The 21,817-nt window shown below is 43.2% G+C and overlaps 1 protein-coding gene across 5 annotated transcripts in view; it reads left to right on the top strand.

Annotated features, from left to right (window-relative positions):
* Positions 1-13,911, top strand: part of rasgrp3 (RAS guanyl releasing protein 3 (calcium and DAG-regulated)) — an 88,496-nt gene extending 74,585 nt beyond the window's left edge. For 4 of the 5 annotated variants that reach the window (XM_061911085.1, XM_061911084.1, XM_061911086.1 and 1 more), the window contains 3 exons: positions 837-986; positions 1,093-1,463; positions 2,599-13,911. In XM_061911085.1, the coding sequence (XP_061767069.1) occupies positions 837-986; positions 1,093-1,463; positions 2,599-2,607 (530 nt within the window). In that variant the 3' untranslated portion in view covers positions 2,608-13,911. Of the gene's footprint in view, positions 1-836; positions 1,024-1,092; positions 1,464-2,598 lie in introns of those variants that run through there. The other variant, XM_061911087.1, reaches the window with a different exon arrangement.
* The last annotated feature ends 7,906 nt before the right edge of the window (positions 13,912-21,817 follow it).

Below are 21,817 nucleotides of genomic sequence, written 5' to 3'. Positions count from 1 at the left end.
AATTTTGAGGATTGTGGAAAAAATTGTGCTAGGAAATTGCACAGTCTGGACAAATTTGCCAGATTGTTACCTTTTCTTGCTGGCCAGTATTTTAGGACCCGAACCATACTTAGGGAAGAACTGACCCCCTTTGTTGCCTCACTGAGTTATTAAGCAACACCGCAAGTTCCCAGACTTCATTCTTGAAAGAGATAACAAAGTTTTGTCTTGCTGTATGCAAACTGTATTTTATTTTTTATTTTTAGACATGGCAGTTTTAGGCATTGGAGACTTTCACAGCGACAATACTTCTCAACTGCTCTGCATCCTGCCACGTCTTTTCCCACATTAAACAAAACATTTTACGATATGAATCCCGGACGAGCCCCCAATATTACCTATAACAGCTGGTGGTATCTTAAGACCTGAACCGTACTTAGGGTCGATCTGATCTCTTTTGTTGGCTCAAACCAGCGGGTTTACAGACTTTAGTTGAGTCATAAAATAGCCGCCATAGCTTTGTGTTGCAGCACACAGGCTTTATTTATTTTACTTTTGTTAAAAAATGGCAGTTTCAGGCACCGGAAACTTTCACAGCAACAATACTTGTAACCTGCTAAGCACACGCACTACTTCACTAATGCTGGGTAAGGTCAGAGCTCACACAGGATAGACGAAAATAGCTGTCCAAGGCTATACTTTAAGGCGAATGGTTGGATTTGTCTGAATTGTCGCAATCGTCACATAGCAAAAATCCTGTAGGGTAATAAAGTGGTTCTTTGTCCCGATCTGTTGTATAATGAATGATGCAATCAGTTGTCATCCTGAATTTCAGCTGGTGTGCTTTGACTTCTCAGACTGTGGCGTCAACTGCCATAAACAGTGCAGGGAGCTACTAGTTCTGGCTTGCAGGAAGCTGCTGCGTTCTGGTTCTTTGGGATGTGTGACCCCTGACAGACGGACACACAGTTCACTGCCCACCAGCCCCTCGCTGCACACCGATACCGGTCAGCCATCTTGAATGAACCGCCATATTTTTCAGTGGTAGTCGATCAATATGCAGTCTTACTATATTGCTATTGATTCCTCAGTAATCCTCTTCACTTCCTCCAGACAAGGACGAGGTGTTCGAGTTCCCTGGTGTCACATCAGCAAGTCCGACTCAGGGTACCAAAAGCATCACCCTGATGACCGGCTCGGCCCAGAGGATCTCCGTCCGTCTGCAGAGGGCCACCATCAGCCAAGCCACTCAGACTGAACCTGTGTGGTCTGAACACGGCTGGGGGGCCACCAACATTGGCTCCCACACCTTTCCCAAAACGAAACACCGGACTCCCAGAGAGAACTATAAAAACATAACTTTTGCCTTGTGGGAAAACCTGGAAGATAAAAAGCGGCGGACAGTTTTGGTACAATGCAGCGGCCACTCTCAGAATACGACGGGTGGAGAGATCACAGATCGCAGGATCACACGAAAAGAAAAGGTAATGGAAGCACAGCAGTATCTATTACCTACAGCATTACCACTGCGTTTTTTATGCCTCACTTTTTGTACGATTTGGCCATTGACTGACTTTTAGGAAACCAGTGTTAATTTTGACAGCAGTTTTTAATTTGGTTATAATTATAAGCCTTTGTCAAACATTTATTTTAGTTTTAGTCAAATCTCAGTCATCTAAATGTATTTAGTTTTAGATGAGTTTTAGTCAACAAAATTATATCACATTACAGTTGGCTAAAATTACTGTAAAGGTAGTGGACTAAAATATGAAGTATAAAAGAAAAGGCCTCTTTAAAGTTTATTTGAAAGCACCCATTGGCGGGCCGCTCGTTTCCCACCTTGGCCTTCAGTGATGTCCGACTTCAATGATTACCTCTCAAAATACCATACTTTATGTCACCACATGACATATCAAGGGTGATGAGTTAAATGCAGGGTTCAATGCAGAGAATAATTTCGCCCTACTTAGTGTGTATGTGACAATCATTGGTTCTTAAACTTTTTTAACTTTATTTCTGCAGAAATACTATACAGAAACACATTTACGCACTATTGTGCATTAAACACATCAAAAGTGTACAAAACGGGTTATTTTCTGGTGCATTTAAAAATCAATTAACTCACATCAGCAATTAAAACATAGCTTCTGTGGTACTGTCAAAATTAAAATTGCAAAAAACATATTAAACGTGAAGAAAAAAAGAAATAAAATATTTGAACTCACATTTTGTGGCACCCATTCGATGTCGTATATAGCCCCTTAGAGTCAGTTAATTTGAGTGGAAATGGCGGACCTTTCCCCATTTCATCGCTGACATCTTTTCACAATATGTAGTTTCTCATAAGTATCCTTTTTGAAAATGGCCTTGCAAATATATATCTGCCCACCTAATCAACATGTTGCTCTCCTTCTTTGTGAGTACTGACGAGTTTTATGTGATTGGATACTCACCCCCCCTCATTCAGAGCGAATCTTCATATCTGTTCTTCTGCCGGACAGGGAGAGATAAGAAGGGAGTTATGGCTAGTCCAAATAATTTTGATACCGGTACCGGGACTACACTGTTTTGTTGAATAAATATAAAGTTCTCGTTAAAAAAATTCCTTTTTGCTTCTAGGACAGCTGACTTGGTAGCAGAAGTGAACGCCACTCTGAGGGGTCCAGAAAGCCACTATCGACTTCGACCAAGAAGTTCTTCTGTCTGGGAAGGTGCTGGGCTGTTTGAGCAACACAGAACTTTGTCAACTAGACCACATCTGCTTAGGTCAGCGACATGTGCTTTGGTAAACTAAAGTGGAAGAGGATACACACGCTATTTCTGACCCGAGAACCGGAAGGAGATGGATCTTGATTGGGAGTTACCTTCACAACAATGTCAACATTATGAAATAGTGTGTCGTTACCTCACTTTTGGATGACATATTCGCGTATGAAGTAAACACGGGAATATGTGTTAATGCTGAAAAGGTTAAACTGAACTGAAATACTAACGGTTAGCATGCGTCAAGTTTGAGAAGAAGAGACTCTGAGGTGAAGGCTTGAAAAGTTAGCTGAAAAAGCTAGAACATTGCTAATGTTAGCAGATACAGTTAGCATGTTTATAGTTGAAATGACTGACTACGAGGTGTTTGTCTGCTAATTTAGCTAAAAAAAAAAAAGTTGGAATGTAGCTAACAATAGCAGAACATGTTACCGTTAGCATGCATTAAGTAAAAAAAATGTATGACTCTGAGGTGTTTGCCAGCAAATTTAGCTAAAAAAAAGTTAACATTGTAGCTTTTTGCATTGGACTAACATTAGCAAAGAGCATTTTGATTTTGGAATGTTTCAAATTGGGTGAGAATTGTGGAAGCAGTAAGTTCTTTTAAAAGAGAATAACTTAACGATTGATGGATACATCCATAGACCGGTTTATATTCCTAAATTTGAAGTATATCGATCTGTACTCATCAAATTGGCCTTCCGTAAGATAGGTATCGATCCAATACCGATTTAAAAGGGAATTGATCCATTTATCGATACTCGAAAAAGGAAAACATTTGATTTAAGAACGGCAGACTTTATATGAAGTTTATCACTCCAAAAAATAAGGACGTAAACGTTCATCAAAACAAAAATGTCGGATAGCCATGGTAGTTGAGAAAGGTCAGCTACAACAAAAGCCACAACGAATACAAATGATACAACACAATAATCTAGCTTTGAAGTGGAACTGCACTTTTTTCTGAATGTTGCCTATCTTTGTTTTTGATGACAGATTACAAATATTACATCTCTAATTGCTATGCTAATGTTAAATAGCGGTTTCACGGTGGCCGAGGGGTTAGTGCGTCTGCCTCACAATACCAAGGTCCTGAGTAGTCAGGGTTCAATCCCGGGCTCAGGATATTACTGTGTGGAGTTTGCATGTCCTCCCCATGAATGCGTGGGTTCCCTCCGGGTAATCCGGCTTCCTCCCACTTCCAAAGACATGCACCTGGGGATAGGTTGATTGACAACACTAAATTGGCCCTAGTGTGTGAATGTGAGTGTGAATGTTGTCTATCTGTGTTGGCCCTGCGATGGGGTGGCGACTTGTCCAGGGTGTATGCCGCCTTTCGCCCGATTGTAGCTGAGATAGGCACCAGCCCCACCGCGACCCCAAAGTGGAATAAGCGGTAGAAAATGGATAGATGGATGTTAAATGGCAGACTGCATCAATAAATTATCTTAGATTGCGCTACGAACATGACGCTACTACCAAGAATGTATCGGAGTGGATGCAGGTCCAAAGCAAAGGAAGAGTTTTTTCCAAGGAATTTTCGGACGGGGGATCATAAAAACAAAAGTTTTGAATGTCTCAAAGTTAATTTAAAAGACTCTGTGGATTGATAAGAGTGTTAAATCCGAAAAACCGTACGTGCCCCAGATGAAGTTTGCAATGTTTTGGACTATCTTGCCAGTTGTGTGGAATACAGACTTATTGTTAATTAGTTGGGAGTGCACAAATGCAGCGTGAAGAGGTTTGTGTACGCTTTAATATTTTGCCTTTAATATACCTGCTTAATAATCTAACATCTCACTCGGGAGTCCGAATTAAACCGGTATTTTACATTTTTTAAGATACCTTCTTAAATAAATCTCTGTTTCTTTTCCATCACCATCGATGTACTTCAAACTGATCTGTTCTTTTAATTTGTGAAGGAAATGAACAATCTTTTGCTAATGTTTTTATTGAATGGTATCCAATTCCGGGTTGAATCCCGCGCGTTGAGACTGGTGCATGCGTGATACGAAAGGGTCATCTCCGGCTGCACACACCCCCTCAAGGGATCTGGTTCCCAATCCAATTATCCAGATGTATTAGTCCGACTTTTCAAAAACAAACACGATCAGATTGATTGATTGATTGATTGATTGATTAATACTTTTATTAGTAGATTGCACAGTTCAGTACATATTCCGTACAATTGACCACAAAATGATAACACCCAAATAAGTTTTTCGAATTCTTTAAGTCGGGGTCCATGTTAATCAATTCATGGTAGACTTAGACTTAGACTAACTTTAATGGCGTTAAGGCGTTTCCATGGGCGGTAGGAAGCTTGTTCAGAGCTAAGCTATTTGAGAAATTGTACTAATTTAATGAATGACACTTACTGACTGGGAAACCTTGGTGGGACTGCAGATTTGGGACTTAAATGCTTCTACTGAGGTATCGTGTCCAACTGTTACCGGTAGGGCATTCCAGAGTACTGGACCCCGAATAAAAAACGCTGGAGAGAACACTCTGCGAATCAAGAATAGGCCAAAGATTTTTGGACCGGGTCATATGGTACAATACAATCAGCAAGATCGGACGTTTAGTATTATATACGTAAGTAGTAAAACCTTAAAATCGCATCTTAAGTGCACAGGTAGCCAGTGCTCGTGACCCAGTATAGGTGTAATATAATCAAACTTTCTTGTCCTTTTCTAAAGTCTAGCAGCCACATTTTGTAGCAACTGTAATCTTTAAAAGGGGAACATTATCACAATTTCAAAAAGGTTAAAAACAATAAAAATCAGTTTCCAGTGGCTTGTTGTATTTTTTGAAGTTTTTTTCTAAATTTTACCGGTGCCAGAATATCCCTAAAAAAAGCTTTAAAGTGCCTTATTTTCGCTCTCTCGAAGCCACTGTTCATTTCCCTGTGACGTCATACAGTGCTGCCAATGTAAACAAACAATGGCGAATAGCACAGCAAGATATAGCGACATTAGCTCGGATTCAGACTCGGATTTCAGCGGCTTAAGCGATTCAACAGATTACGCATGTTTTGAAATGGATGATTGGAGTATGAAAGTATTGAAGAAGAAACTGAAGCTATTGAGCGAATAGCTATTGACGCTATTCATAGCCATAGCGTTAGCATCGCCGGTAAAATGTGCGGACCAAACGATCAGGACTTTCGCATCTTGTGACACTGGAGCAACTTAAATCCGTCGATTGGTGTTTTTTTCGCATTAAATGTGGGTGGAAGGAAACGTAATATTATTTCAAATGTACATACAGCTATAGCCTAAATAGCATGTTAGCATCGTTTAGCTGGCAGTCACGCCGCGACCAAATGTGTCTGATTAGCACATAAGTCAACATCAACAAAACTCACCTTTGTGATTTCGTTGACTTCATCGTTGCAAAGGCATCTGCAGGTTATCCATACATCTCTGTGCCATGTCTGCCTTAGCATCGCCGGTAAAATGTGCAGACACTCCGGCACATTCAATGGGGGTCTGGCGGCAGATTTCTTGCCACTTTCGCATCTTCGGGCCAGTGGTGCAACTTGAATCCCTCCCTGTTAGTGTTGTTACACCCTCCGACAACACACCGACGAGGCATGATGTCTCCAAGATTACAAAAAATAGTCGAAAAAACGGAAACTAACAGAGCTGAGACCCGGTGTTTGTAATGTGTTTGCGAAAATGAAAATGGCGGCTTTCTTACCTAGACAACGTCACGTACTGACGTCATCGCTCCGAGAGTGATAAATAAAAAGGCGTTTAATTCGCCAAAATTCACCCAATTAGAGTTCGGAAATCGGTTGAAAAAATATATGGTCTTTTTTCTGCAACATCAAGGTATATATTGACGCTTAAATAGGTCTGGTGATAATGTTCCACTTTAATGCTAGATATAGGGAGACCTGAAAATAATATGTTACATTAATCAAGACGAGACCTAACGAACGCATGAATAATGATCTCAGAGTCAGCGGTGGACAAAATCGAGTTAATTTTAGTAATATTACTAAATAAGAACGATCTTCCATTTGTTCACGTTGCTTTAATAAATTATAGCAGTGAAATACAATAACAAAACATGTTATCAATGTATTCCTAAGTGCCGTCTGGCATAACTTCAACACGTCATCCACTTCCTGTTTGCGTGTGTGTCACAATAATAGTACCGTGGTGCAACATTCTCTATCTCCCCCTGAGCCTTTAACATATGTAAACCAAGGCTGAAAAGTAATAATAAGCAGAGATGATGTGATAATCATTAATGAGAACATAAAAAAAGGTGATGCGGAACATAGAACTAAAATTCACCACCCACAAACCCCTTAAATGTTACTCTATTTCATAGTCTTTATGCCAGGCAGGCGTGCCGGGCTTCCTGGTGGACCGGCGCAGGCCCACGGCTGATGGTGTAGCGGGCGACTGGGGAGGGGCAGTCGATGGGGCCGCAGGAGCAGGCGACGGCCTGGCGGGGGTACTGCGATCTGGGGTCGCAGGCGCGGTGGACCTCTCAGTGAGTTGGGAAGGGTCCATGGGAGGCCGGGCAGGTGGCAGGGTGGGCTGATACAGGGGGTTTCGACACCTTTGCAGGTAACGCCAAACTACTCAGGGGGTCAGGCAGCAGAGGCAGTGCAACAGATGGCGGGATGCCAGTATGGGTTGCCAGGTCGTCATGAATGGATCGGGGGGTGGGCAGTTCATCGTGGACAGGAAGGAACTTGCGCAGGAATCTCCGGTTCCGAGGGGAGACCCTGCCCGACCCATCAATCTTGACGACGTACTGGTCATGCTGGCGCACCTCAACGACACGGCCAGTCCTGTCCCACTTGTTGGGATGAGGCCCTGTTTGGTTCTGCACGCGTACGTGATCCCCCACTTTGAGGGGTGGCAGGCGCTTAGTGTGCTCCGCCCAACTGTCGGCTGTACGGATGTGGCGTTTGCGGAGGGCCTCCTCTCTCAGCGTCAGTGTCTGACGCCATGTTGCATGGGGCCTGTACCTCCCGGGCGGGATCGGGATGAAGTCCCGTATGGGCCGGCCAAAGATGCACATGGCAGGGGAGAGCTTTGTGACAGGGTCGGGCGTGTTGCGGTAGTGTAGTATCGCCCTCTGCACAGAGTCAGTGTCCAGCTCCCCCTTCGGGCCAGTGTTGTCCGTGATCAGCCGCTTCATAGTCTTAACGCCGATTTCCGCGCGGCAGTTGCTGTGAGGGGAAGGCTACAGACGAAAGGCAGTGGTGCACGCCCCATCTGCATAGAAAGGATCTGGTGTCGGCAGAGGTGAATTCCGGTCCACCGTCAGATGCTAGCTCCTCAGGCGTCCCATACGTGGCAAAGGCTCGGCGCAGGTGGCATATGAGGTCTGCTGCGCCGCCAGTCGACCTGGATATGAGTGGCCAGTTGGAGTACCGGTCTACGATTACTAGGTAGTGTATACCCCTATGGACGAAGAAGTCTGCGCATATAGCTTGGAAGGGGTACACAGGTAAAATGGGGGGAATTGGTGGCGCCGCAGGCTGAGAAGGTGCCATACGGTTGCAGTGTTCACAGTTAGCCCGGGTTGTGAGGATGTCGGCCGTCATACCTGGCCAGAACACAGACGATTCCGCACGGGCAGTCATCATGGAGACGCCCTGGTGAGCGGCGTGTAGGGCGTCGAGTACTTCGTCACGGAGGGAGGGTGGTATCACTACTCTGTCCCCGTACAGCACTACACCGTCCATCGAAGTGATGTCCTCGCGGTACTGGTAGAAGCCACGGATCGCGTGGGCATCTCTGTCCTGGACTCCGGGAAGCCGTCCATCGCTATCTCCTCCAGCGCGCGCATGTCGTCATCGCTGCTGGTAGCCTCTCTGACGCGGTCCCATGTCACGGACCGTAGTGACTCGAGTCCTGCAGTGCACCAGGTCAGGTCGCCACTCTCGTCATCACCGTTGTCATCCTCATCGCCATTGTCTGCAGTCCCTGTCTGTCGTATGAGGGACAGGATGTCGGTGTGTGTGCTGTGTGGAAGGTGGCCCATCATGGCGACACTGTCGTCCGGCAAGACCATGGGTGATGGGTTCCGAGTGCCAACTGGTCTGCGTGACATCGCGTCAGAGGCTCTGTTCTTCATGCCTGGTATATGTATCATGCGGAAGCGGTAACGCAGGGTCTTTTCCTTGAGGTTCCTGAGGCGGGGGTTGGGTATGTCGTCCAGCGCCCTGTCGCCAAGGAGTTTGAGGAAGGGCTTGTGGTCCACTGCTATGATGAGGTCTTTGCAGCCCAGCACGAAGTATCGTGATTTATCCAAGGCGTCGGCGACTGCCAGCGCCTCGCCTTCTATGGGAGCGTATCTGGACTCAGCTGCGTGGGTAAATCGGCTGCCAACTAGGGTCACCTTCCAGCCATTAGTGCAACAGAAGGGTTTGACTGGGAGGCATAAACAATGCTTTTGGAATAACCAGAAGCCGACCCCTTCCTTTGACCAGTCCGTCGCGAGGCATGTGGGCTTAAATTTGTCAAAGATGCGGACGCCTCGCTCGATCTCCTGGACGATCGTCGCCTTGGACTCGCGGAAGACCTCCTCCAGCTCCGGGGACCACTCGAAGCGCACGCCATGCTGCAAGAGCTTCCGGAACGGTTGCATGCGCTCGGCCATACTGAAGGCATAAGCCACCTGGTTGACAAGGCCGAACCATGACCTGACGTCGGTGATGTTTCGTGGCCAGGGAAAGTCTCTGATTGCGTCCAGGTAACGACTGCATGGCCGTACGTCGGTCATGGTGATGGTGAAGCCGGCAAAGTCCACTGTGGGAGAGGCGAATACGAACTTCTCAGGGTTGAGGATGATGCCATTCCTGCCGCAGACGTCGAGCCATCGCACGGCCTGGAAGTAGGCTTTTTCAACGTCGTCAGCCCACAGTAACGTGTCGTCCACACACTTGGTTTTGTTACCAATGTCCGTGACTACCTCGTCATATCGCCGTGAGTAGCCGTCTCCTGACGCTATGTATCCCTGCGGGGCTGAGAGGTATCGGTACCTCCCCCATGGGGTGATGAACGTTGTCTTGTGGCGATCATCCTCGTGTAATGGGACGCTGTGGTAGCCATTCCAGGCGTCGAATACAGTATTGTACATGCCACTGGGCACCTGCCTCGCCTGGTGGAAGGGGGACTGTGTGTGGTGAGTTTCACGAACAGCATGTTTGTTCAGGGCTTGGAAGTCAACTGTGCGCCGTGGCTTGCCGTTCTTTTTTGCACATATTACCATGCGGTGACACCATGTTACCGGTGTGCCAACCGGCACCTCCTCCAGTACGCCAAGACGAACGTCTTGGTCGAGGCCAGCCTTCACCTCGCTCTGCCAGTGTATGGCTACTGGGATGGGTATGTGGTGGGCCACTGGCGTTGCATCGTTATCGAGCATGAGGCAAAGTGGTGGGCCAGACATCCTGGGCAGGGGCTGGTGAGGGCATGTGTTAAACGTACTCTGAGCATACAGCTTCAGGAGGTGCGCCCGTAGCGCCTCCCTGTTGGCCTCTGTAGCTGGCATGGGGAGCGTAGTAGGTGTGACTGGAGACTCTGCGCGTCGGGGACAGTTACATGGCTCCGAGGTCGCCAGGTTGACCTCACCCAGAGTTGGGAACTTGTCAGATATCATGCCGAGATCCACGCAGGCTGTGCGAGACAGAAATATGCGGTCTGAGGTGTCAGTCACATATGCGATCTGGCGCGTTTCCAGCCTCCGGGCGTCGCTGCTGCTGCCGGCGAATCTGATGATGGCGGCCCCAAGGATGCGTATACCTTCATTGTTCGCGGCTCTCATGGTCATTGATACAGGGATGAGGTCGTCTGTGCTCAGACCTAGTTGCTGGGCGACCTTGACGCCGATCAGACAGCTCTGGCACCCTGTGTCAGCCATGGCGGGTAGGGTTGCAGCACGGGTGTGCTTTAGAAGGTCGAGTCCCAGCGCTTTGTAATCTTCACGCTCGATGGCGAGGGTGAGGCAGATGTATGGCTGTGGGTTGGATGGGCGTTTCGTCCACTTGTCGCACATATCATCATAAAGGTGGTGGGCCAAGGGCAGTGTGCAGATCTTGTCGTGGACGCTGTCCATTGTGAGTGTGCACAGTTCTACGTGCGCTGCTGTCTGTTGTTCCTCGTGCGCCCCATCAGCCTCTTCTGGTGGGGGTCTGGATGGGCGGCCGCCCAGAGAGACTCTGTCGAGGTGATTTTGCCGATTGCATTTCTTGCACGTCTTGCCATATGCAGGGCATTCAGCGCGCCGGACGCGCCACTGCGGTGTCTTGCCATGACCTGTTCCACCACAATAGACACAGGGCTCCTCAGGTTTCGTTTTAGTTTATTCTGCCCTTTGGCCCCCTTTGCTGCGGACGTCTTGCTGTTTCCCTCGCCGATATGAACTGCTGATCGAGTCTGTATTTTGGGTGTCAAGCAGGCGTGAGGCTGAGCGCTTCCCTGATTCTTTAGCTTCAATGTACTCTACCATGTCTTTTAATGGCATATTTAGATTTTTCCCGCCCAATAAATCCAGCTGTATCTCTTGGTCTGCTATGCCCCGAGCGATCACATCACGCAGTATTTCCTCTGTGACATCATTCATTTGGCCACAGTCCTCTTTTGTGCATTTCAGTTCGTATTTGCATGTGCCAGCCTGCCCCTTTAAACGAGCGTGGAATGACCTGATGGGCTCCTCGTGTCCCTGCCGCATGTTGGATAGTGCCACCCTGGCCACCATGATGTTTTCTGCACGGACGGCGAGTGCTTTCATAGCCAAAAGAACATCCTTTCATCACTATCCACGAGGCTTTTGCCAGCTGCGTGAGTGAGGTCTTTTCTTAGCTCCTCCTCGCAGCACTCGAGTAGCTGCGTGACTACGTCAGAACCGGTTAATTTGGTTCCTCTTTTGTATTCGTCCCAGCGGGTTAAGAAATATGACCACGTCTCAGCCGTTCCCGCCAACGCGATGGAGGGTCGCTTGAGCTTCTCTACCTTAGCATTCATGTGTGGCTCCCTGGGGGCTGCAGTGTGTGTGGTCGCATGGATGTTCAGCATCGCCGCCACCACTGCCGCCTCTTCGTGCCGAGTCGTGTATTCACAGTTTGCGATAGGGCAACGTACCTCCATTGTTGGTTTTACTGGTTTGCGTTTCACCTTCTTTGTTTTGATGACTCACTCACTCTTCGGTCAATGGCGTGAATGCATTCGCCGCTCGCTCATGCGTTGTTTGCATTCCGATGTCGGCAAACTCCGTTTGATAAAGTCCATGTTTTGTTATAAATAAGAACGATCTTCCATTTGTTCACGTTGCTTTAATAAATTATAGCAGTGAAATACAATAACAAAACATGTTATCAATGTATTCCTAAGTGCCGTCTGGCATAACTTCAACACGTCATCCACTTCCTGTTTGCGTGTGTGTCACAATAATAGTACCGTGGTGCAACATTCTCTAATTACGGAGATAAAAGAAGGCTGTTTTAGTAACACTCTTAATGTGTGACTCAAATGAGAGATTTGGGTCGAAGATGATACCCAGATTCTTTACAAAGTCGCTTTGTATAATTGTTTGGTTGTCAAATGTTAAGGTGGTGTTATTAAATAAGTGTCAGTGTCTAGCAGGACCGATGATCAGCAATTCTTTTTTCTTAGCGTTGAGTTGCAAAAAGTTGCTGGACATTCATTGTGTGTTGTTATGATCAGCATGACAGTAAAAGCTAACACCGTATTTGCTTGCGATGTCACCTAGCGGCAGCATGTAGATTCTAAAAAGTGCAGGGCCAAGAACCGAACCCTGTGGGGAACCTATGGCTCTAGAGCCAGATGTGGCTCTTTTGATGACTGCATCTGGCTTTCAGGTTAATCTGAGCTGACATCGCTTGACAAGATAAGTAATGAATAATTCCACTTGTGATCACAGTGTTAAACATAATGTTCAAAATATAAAACATTCTCGTGCTTTTTTAATCCATCCATCCGTTTTTCTACCACACCTGTTCAAGAAGTTGCGTTAATGGTAAGAAGTTATTTATTTATTATTGGTTAGTGTGGGGATTGCCCTCCTGGGGGTTCTTCAGACCACCGACCACCGACATGAGAGCCTGTTTCAGGGTTACAATATTGTTTTATATTTAAATAAGTCTCTCAGTTGCTTTCTAGCATTTGTCTTTTTCTCTTTTGTTCTCGCTTACACTCTGGCTCCAGCCCCAACCCCGTCTCTCCTCCTGGCTGCTGCTTATAACATAGCGACAGGTGATTAGATAACAAGGCCCAGGTGGTTCATCTACGCACCTGTCGCTGATTTCGAGGCCGATCCTGGCAACACTCCGCTTCGCTGCAGGCCCGCAGGCCACGCCCCCTCCACAGTTCACTTTAGAATAACAATTTTATTTGTTTATTTATTTACTTATTATACTCTAGAAATGTTGGTCTTACTTAAAAATGCAAACATTTAGTTGTGTTCAGTGTTAAAAAAAATATTACATGGCTCTTACAGAAATACATTTTAAAATATTTGCCTTCTTGGCTCTCTCTGCCAAAAAGGTTCCCGACCCCTGACATAGAGAGACACACTGCATCCTATCAGTAAGATAGGATTTAAACCAAAAAAAGGCTAAGTCGGACATACCAATACGTGTTTTGATTTGTGCTAATAGAATGTTATGATTGATGGCATCGAAAGCAGCGCTGAGATCAAGTATCAGCAACATGGATGACACATCAGCATCCATAGTCGGCAATAGTTTGGATGTTTTTTAGAGCGCTTTACAAGCTCCATTGTAAGCGGACTTTTGATCGCATTTGTTTACTATTTAGAATGCATACGAAGAAAGAAAAACATGTTTTTGTGTTATGCAAAATACAAAAATTACAAAGAGCAGTTCCCCTTTAAACCACAAAAGACGCGACCGACAGAAGTGACAGCGAAGCAGGTCACGCGACATGAAGCGACAACTAACAGTCTAGGACAAGTTATTTTATGAGAAAGAATGAGAACAAGAGATGGATCAAGGACGTTATGGAAATTAGGAAGCAAGAAGGGATCAGGTGACATACATGCTTTCGCACACCTGGGACACTGTCAGTCATGGACGACGCGATGGGAACTTTACTTAGCAGGTAAATCTACTGTTGGTTACTGTACTTTTATTAAAAATGTTTTGAATGCTTAGAATGTGAGCAGAAAATGTTTCATCTTGTTAATTCAACCTAAAGTGTTGGTTGCACTTTATTCAAATAAGATGTGAATGCATTGGTCAGTAATTGTTATTTACTTGCTTCTTTCTATCCATAATTCATTCATACCTAGTACCCTTGCAAGAATATAACAGGAATATAGGGAACTTCACCCGCAGAATCCAGTATTTATTTCACAGTCATACACTGCTTGATTTTTTTATCCAATTTTTTGCTACAGTTACTAAATCGTATTATTTAAAAAAAAAGATTGTCCCTGAATCGTTTTGGCAACCACAAATACTGAATCAAATCGTTCATGAAACGAATTGTTGCCCCCCTAAGAAAAAGAGTTACGGAAAATTGGGAATTCCGGGAAAGCTGGGAATTTTTGGAAGTTGGAAAATTTTGAATTTGAATGACTGAATCAGTTGAGAAATGTGGGGAATATGTAAGTTTGAATATTTGCCCATTCATTTCAAATGGGTAAAAGGTCTTGGAGTGTGTGGAATTGATGGAAACGTGGGACTTTTTCGGGGAAATAAAGAATGTTTTTTGCATGGATGTCGTGAAAGAGCCGAACGTTTCCAGCACAATCAGAACGTTCCAGGATTTTCGTCAGTAGCTGCATTTCCATAGCAGTTTTTCACAAAATAAAAGCGATTTTTTCAAAATTTCGACAAAGTACATTTGCGACTTTTATTGTTTTGCATCAGGAGCCATAAATAATTCTCGTAAAATCTTGTACCGCAAGACTCCACTTTGAGGAAGATGGACGCTTTGTGATTCCACGGTTTTGGAGCTATGATCACAATTGCAGACATTGACGTTGCCGTGATTGTCGATCAAAGACCAAGGCAGGGGGTGATTGCTCAAAGGCAATGTCCTTACGTACAGTGGGGCAAAAAAGTATTTAGTCAGCCACCGATTGTGCAAGTTCTCCCATTTAAAATGATGACAGAGGTCTGTAATTTTCATCATAGGTACACTTCAACTGTGAGAGACAGAATGTGACAAAATAATCCAGGAATTCACATTGTAGGAATTTTAAAGAATTTATTTGTAAATCATGGTGGAAAAAAAGTATTTGGTCAATCATTCAAACAGCCCCAAAGCATGATGTTTCCACCCCTATGCTTCACAGTGGGTGTGGTGTTCTTGGGATGCCAATCAGTTTTTTTCTTCCTCCAAACACGACGAGTTGAGTTTATACCAAAATGGATACTTGGATGATACAGCAGAGGATTGGGAGAATGTCATGATGTCAGATGAAACCAAAATAGAACTTTTTGGTATAAACTCAACTCGTCGTGTTTGGAGGAAGAAGAATACTGAGTTGCATCCCAAGAACACCACACCTACTGTGAAGCATGGGGGTGGAAACATCATGCTTTGGGGCTGTTTTTCCGGTAAGGGGACAGGACGATTGATCCGTGTTAAGGAAAGAATGAATGGGGCCATGTATCGTGAGATTTTGAGCCAAAACCTCCTTCCATCAGTGAGAGCTTTGAATGGTTGACCAAATACTTATTTTCCACCATAATTTACAAATAAATTATTTAAAATTCCTACAATGTGAATTCCTGGATTTTTTTTCACATTCTGTCTCTCACAGTTGAAGTGTACCTATGATGAAAATTACAGACCTCTGTCATCATTTTAAGTGGGAGAATTTGCACAATCGGTGGCTGACTAAATACTTTTTTGCCCCACTGTATGGCAGCGGTCACGAATAAGGGAGTTTTTTTCAGATGAATTCACAGAATTGAGAAATTCAAGGGCCCCCTTACCATGAATTGATTAACGTGGACCCCGACTTAAACAAGTTGAAAAACGTATTCGGGTGTTACCATTTAGAGGTCAATTGTACGGAATATGTACCGTACTGTGCAATCTACTAATATAAGTCTCAATCCATCAAAAACCGTTGACACTGTTCAGGCTGGAGCGTGGCTTCGAGCCTGCGGGTCGGCGTTCATTACCAGGAAGGCACCTGCGACCTGTCAGCCCTCCTTGTCCTGCATCAGTGCCCAGCTGATTCGGTGTTTAGGTGCCCTGTAAATGCAAACAAAGTGCTTTTACGACACACTTCAATATCAAAACGTCTGAAAAACCACCTTGCATCAAGTGTTAATATTCTTTACACAATTACTTGATAATACTTTTGTATTGTTTATACAATGTGTACAATAGTGACCACAGAACTTTTGTAAACCAGATAATAATCCATGTCTAGTATAAAGTAAATTAGATAAACGGTTATAAAAAATAAAAAGATAATTCATTTTATTTCATTCATTGATTCATTTGTCGACAAACCATGACACAAAACTTGGCTGAAAGTTCCAAAACAAATCACTTAAGCTAAGACTGTATCTCCAGCATCACGCTTGTCTCGTCTTTTCCCACACCAGGTCTCGCGTTCCCTTCAAGAACCGGAAAAGAAACGAAAAAACACTTCTCCACAAATACCATGTTGTAAATAAAACAAATATATATTTAATTTTTTTTTTTTAACCTTGTAACTATGTTTTTAACCAATTTTACCGAACTATTTATTTTTTAATGAATCAATAAATGATATAAAATGAATTCTCTTTACCATGTGTAATATAATGTAGTTTGTATTACATATGGATTATTATCTGGGTTGCACTTTAATTTGGAGCTAAAGTTGTTTTCATTTATTGTATGCTTTTTATTTATTTATTTTTTGTGTGTGTTTGTATCCTTTTTTTTTTTTTTTTTAATAAACCTTTATTTATAATCTGCAAAATTTACATACAATCAAGAAATAATAAACAAAACAAGAACAGAAACAGTACAAAACAGCCCCAGGGGGTTGTAGATTCCATAAAGTAATTGTATAGTAATAAAATGCAATATACATATACATACATATAAATATAAATATAAATATATATATATATATATATATATATATATATATATATATATATATATATATATATATATATATATATATATATATATATCCGCCAGCGCCCCCCGCAACCTCGAAAGGGAATACGCGGTAGAAAATGGATGGATATATATATATATCCAGTGGGGCAGAAAAGTATTTAGTCAGCCACAGATTGTGCAGGTTCTCCCACTTAAAATGATGACAATGTTCATCATAGGTACACTTCAACTGTGAGAGACAGAATGTGAAAAAAAAAATCCAGGAATTCATATTGTAGGAATTTTTAAGAATTTATTTGTAAATTATGTATCAAAATAAGTATTTGGTCAATAACAAAAATTCAACTCAATACTTTGTAATATAACCTTTGTTGGCAATAACAGAGGTCAAACGATTACTATAGGTCTTTACCAGCTTTGCACACACAGTAGCTGGTATTTTGGCCCATTCCTCTATGCAGATCTTCTTGAGAGCAGTGATGTTTTGGGGCTGTCGCCGAGCAACATGGACTTTCAACTCCCTCCACAGATTTTCTATGGGGTTGAGGTTGGAGACTGGCTAGAACACTCCAGGACTTTCAAATGCTTTTTACGGAGCCTCTCACTGACGGAAAGAGGTTTTGGCTCAAAATATCACGATACATGGCCCCATTTATTCTTTCCTTAACACGGATCAGTCGTCCTGTCCCCTTGGCAGAAAAACAGCCCCAAAGCATGATGTTTCCACCCCCATGCTTCACAGTAGATATGGTGTTCTTGGGATGCAACTCAGTATTCTTCTTCCTCCAAACACGATGAGTTGAGTTTATACCAAAAAGTTCTATTTTGGTTTCATCTGAGCACATGACATTCTCCCAATCCTCTGCTGTATCATCCATGTGCTCTCCGGCCAACTTCAGACGGGCCTGGACATGCACTGGTTCAAGCAGGGGGACATGTCTGGCACTGCAGGATTTGATTCCCTGTCGGCATAGTGTGTTACTGATGGTAACCTTTGTTACTTTGGTCCCAGTTCTCTGCAGGTCATTTACCAGGTCCCCCCATTTGGTTCTGGGATTTTTGCTCACCGTTCTCTCATGATCATTTTGACCCCACGGGATGAGATCTTGCGTGGAGCCCCAGATCGAGGGAGATTATCAGTGGTCTTGTATGTCTTCCATTTTCTGATAATTGCTCCTACAGTTGATTTTTTTTCACACCAAGCTACTTGCCTATTGTAGATTCACTCTTCCCAGTCTGGTGCAGGTCTACAATTCTTTTCCTGGTGTCCTTTGAAAGCTCTTTGGTCTTGGCCATAGTGGAGTTTGGAGTCTGGCTGTTTGAGGCTGTGGACAGGGGTCTTTTATACAGATAATGAGTTCAAATAGGTTCCATTAATACAGGTAAAGAGTGGAGGACAGAAGAGCTTCTTAAGGAATAAGTTACAGGTCTGTGAGAGCCAGAGATTTTTCTTGTTTGAAGTGACCAAATACTTATTTTCCACCATTCTTTAAAATTCCTACAATGTGAATTCCTGGATTTTTTTTTTTTTTACATTCTGCTTTCACAGTTGAAGTGTACCTATGATGAAAATTACAGACCTTTGTCATCATTTCAAGTGGGAGAACTTGTGTGTGTGTATATATATATATATATATATATATATATATATATATATATATATATATATATATGTGTGTATATATATATATATATATATATATATATATATATATATATATATATATATATATATATATATATATATATATATATATATATATATATGTATATATATTACATAGATAGATGGGCACCAGCGACCTCAAAGGGAATAAGCGGTAGAAAAGGGTTGGATGGATATATATAGTTACGTAAATTATTTCTTGTATGACATAATCGGTAAACAGCAGTTGGATGACGTCACTTTCTCTAAATTACTTCCTGTTGGTTGTCTTCTGGTATTCGTCTGAAAGCAAGTCGTACATTTTGCTGTCCTCTGTAATAATCTCTGTTGCCATCCTACACAAAGCAACGTAGAAGCAATGCCGTAAGTTGTCTTTAACAAGTTATGAACATGTCAATCTGTGTTGGCCCTGCGATGAGTTGGCGACTTGTCCAGGGTGTACCCCGCCTTCCGCCCGATTGTAGCTGAGATAGGCGCCAGCGCCCCCCGCGACCCCGAAAGGGAATAAGCGGTAGGAAATGGATGGAACATGTCAGACATGTTAAAAAAAATTTAATTGTGCCGCTATGTTGAATAGAACTGTCGAATGTGTCAAGTCATTCAGACGGACGGGGGTCTCCCTCTGCTGGACATTTAGGGACATTACAGTTACATGTTGCGTGTCATAGTAGGCAAATAACAACGTTCTCTTCATTGACTGCGGTTTGGCTCGGTGTTTATGTACGTCTTATGGGAACAGTAAACACTTCATGGGTGTTTCCATTACATCAATCATTTAATGTTTACTTGTGTAGCCCAAAATCACGAGTGTCTCAAAGGGCTGCACAAGCCACAACGACATCCTCGGCTCAGATCCCACATCAGGGCAAGAAAAAGACTCAACCCAATTGTATGACAATGAGAAACCTTGGAGGGGACCGCAGATGTGGTAAACTATCAGTTTTGTATTCCTACCCCCTATCTGTGTGTGTGTGCTGGGTCAGGAGCGTGCATCCTGACTATAAAAGGAGATGTTCGTGCGTAAGTGTCTGGGAAGACAACGGATGCAGGTCGTATCTTAGATGTTTACATCAAGCTAAGCTAGTCTTTTCTCAGGGCTAGGGCCATCATCTTTGCATACAACTTTATTGCCTCTTCTTCCGCAAGAAGTAATCCAATCCACACACAAATGTCAGTACTAAAGGGCCCTATGTTATTATGTGCCAAAACTGAAATACCGACTTCTTAACCTGGTGATTTGCTTTCTCCCAGATGAATTAAACATTCACCATATGCAAAACATAATAAGAGTTCATTAATTCACTTCAGTAGCTGGGTAATAATGGGTGTTGTTCAGATGACGTTTAGGATTAAGGATAAAAGGAAGAGGCAGACATGAACAGCATGGACTCTTCAGTTGTTTGCCGCTCTACTTTCAGTTTCAGTTTATTTCAAACATGCATACAATTACTATGTAAATCATCATGTATTTCCAGTTGTTTCATTACAGCATGTCCGAAAAGTAGTAGGAAGAAGCAGAGTTTATATAATCCTACCCATTTTCATATCATAGCAGATTTATACCATTTCTTTGTTTTCTGTTTGTAACAGAACAGTGCATAAAAAAATATACCGTTTCCATATGAGTTGGGAAATTGTGGTAGATGTAAATATAAACGGAATACAATGATTTGCAAATCCTCTTCAACCCATATTCAATTGACTATGCTACAAAGACAACATATTTGATGTTCAAACTGATAAACATTTTTTTTTTGCAAATAATCATTAACTTTAGAATTTGATGCCAGCAACACATGACAAATAAGTTGGGAAAAGTGGCAATAAATACCGGTAAAGTTGAGGAGTGCTAATCAAACACTTATTTGGAACATCCCACAGGTGTGCAGGCCAATTGGGCCAATTGGGCCAATTGGGTGCCATGATTGGGTATAAAAACAGCTACCCAAAAAATGCTCAGTCTTTCACAAGAAAGGATGGGGCAAGGTACACCCCTTTGTCCACAACTGCGTGAGCAAATAGTCAAACAGTTCAAGAATAACGTTTCTCAAGTGCAATTGCAAGAAATTCAGAGATTTCAACATCTATGGTCCATAATATCATCAAAAGGTTCAGGGAATCTGAAGAAATCACTCCACGTAAGCGGCATGGCCGGAAACCAACTTTGAATGACCGTGACTTTCGATCCCTCACTGTATCAAAACCGACATCAATCTCTAAAGGATATCACCACATGGGCTCAGGAACACTTCAGAAAACCACAGTCACTAAATATAGATCGTCGCTACATCTGTAAGTGCAAGTTAAAGCTTTACTATGCAAAGCGAAAGCCATTTATCAACAACATCCAGAAACGCCGCCGGCTTCTCTGGGCCCGAGATCATCTAAGATGGACTGATGCAAAGTGGAAAAGTGTTCTGTTGTCTGACGAGTCCACATGTAGAATTGTTTTTGGAAATATTCGACAAGGGGAAGCGAACCATCCAGATTGTAATCGACGCAAAGTTCAAAAGCCAGCATCTGTGTTGGTGTGGGGGTGCATTAGTGCCCAATGCATGGGTAAATTACACATCTGTGAAGGCACCATTAATGCTGAAAGGTACATACAGGTTTTGGAACAACATATGCTGCCATCTAAGTGCCGCCTTTTTCATGGACGCCCCTGCTTATTTCAGCGAGACTATGCCAAGCCACATTCAGCACGTGTAAGGTACTTTTCCGGCCCGCCTGCAGTCCAGACCTGTCTCCCATCGCTGTCGTATTTTACGCTTCATAATGATGAAGCGTAAAATACGACAGCGGAGACCCCAGACTGTTGAACGACTGAAGCTCTACATAAAACAAGAATGGGAAAGAATTCCACTTTCGAAGGTTCAACAATTAGTTTCCTCAGTTCCCAAATGTTTATTGAGTGTTGTTAAAAGAAAAGGTGATGTAACACAGTGGTGAGCATGCCCTTTCCCAACTACTTTGGCACGTGTTGCAGCCATGAAATTCTAAGTTAATTATTATTTGCAAAAAAAAATAACGTTTATGAATTTGAACATCAAATATCTTGTCTTTGTAGTGCATGCAATTGAATATGGGTTGAAAAATGATTTGCAAATCATTGTATTCCGTTTATATTTACATCTCAGACAATTTCCCAACTCATATGGAAACAGGGTTTGTATATCAACAAGCATTACATACGTCATTATCTATTTTTTTTTTTAAAAGGTTAACAATCTTTATCTTAATTCTTCTTCTTTGTACTTTGTGAATACTTTTAGTCCGAACAGTTTCTTAACCTGGATCATATTAGTACTTTGTT

Source organism: Nerophis ophidion, linkage group LG09, assembly GCF_033978795.1.
Source record: "Nerophis ophidion isolate RoL-2023_Sa linkage group LG09, RoL_Noph_v1.0, whole genome shotgun sequence".
In the NCBI taxonomy this organism is placed as follows: domain Eukaryota; kingdom Metazoa; phylum Chordata; class Actinopteri; order Syngnathiformes; family Syngnathidae; genus Nerophis; species Nerophis ophidion.
The sequence above is the reverse complement of the archived record's forward strand: the minus strand, read 5'-3'. Positions and strand labels throughout refer to the sequence as shown.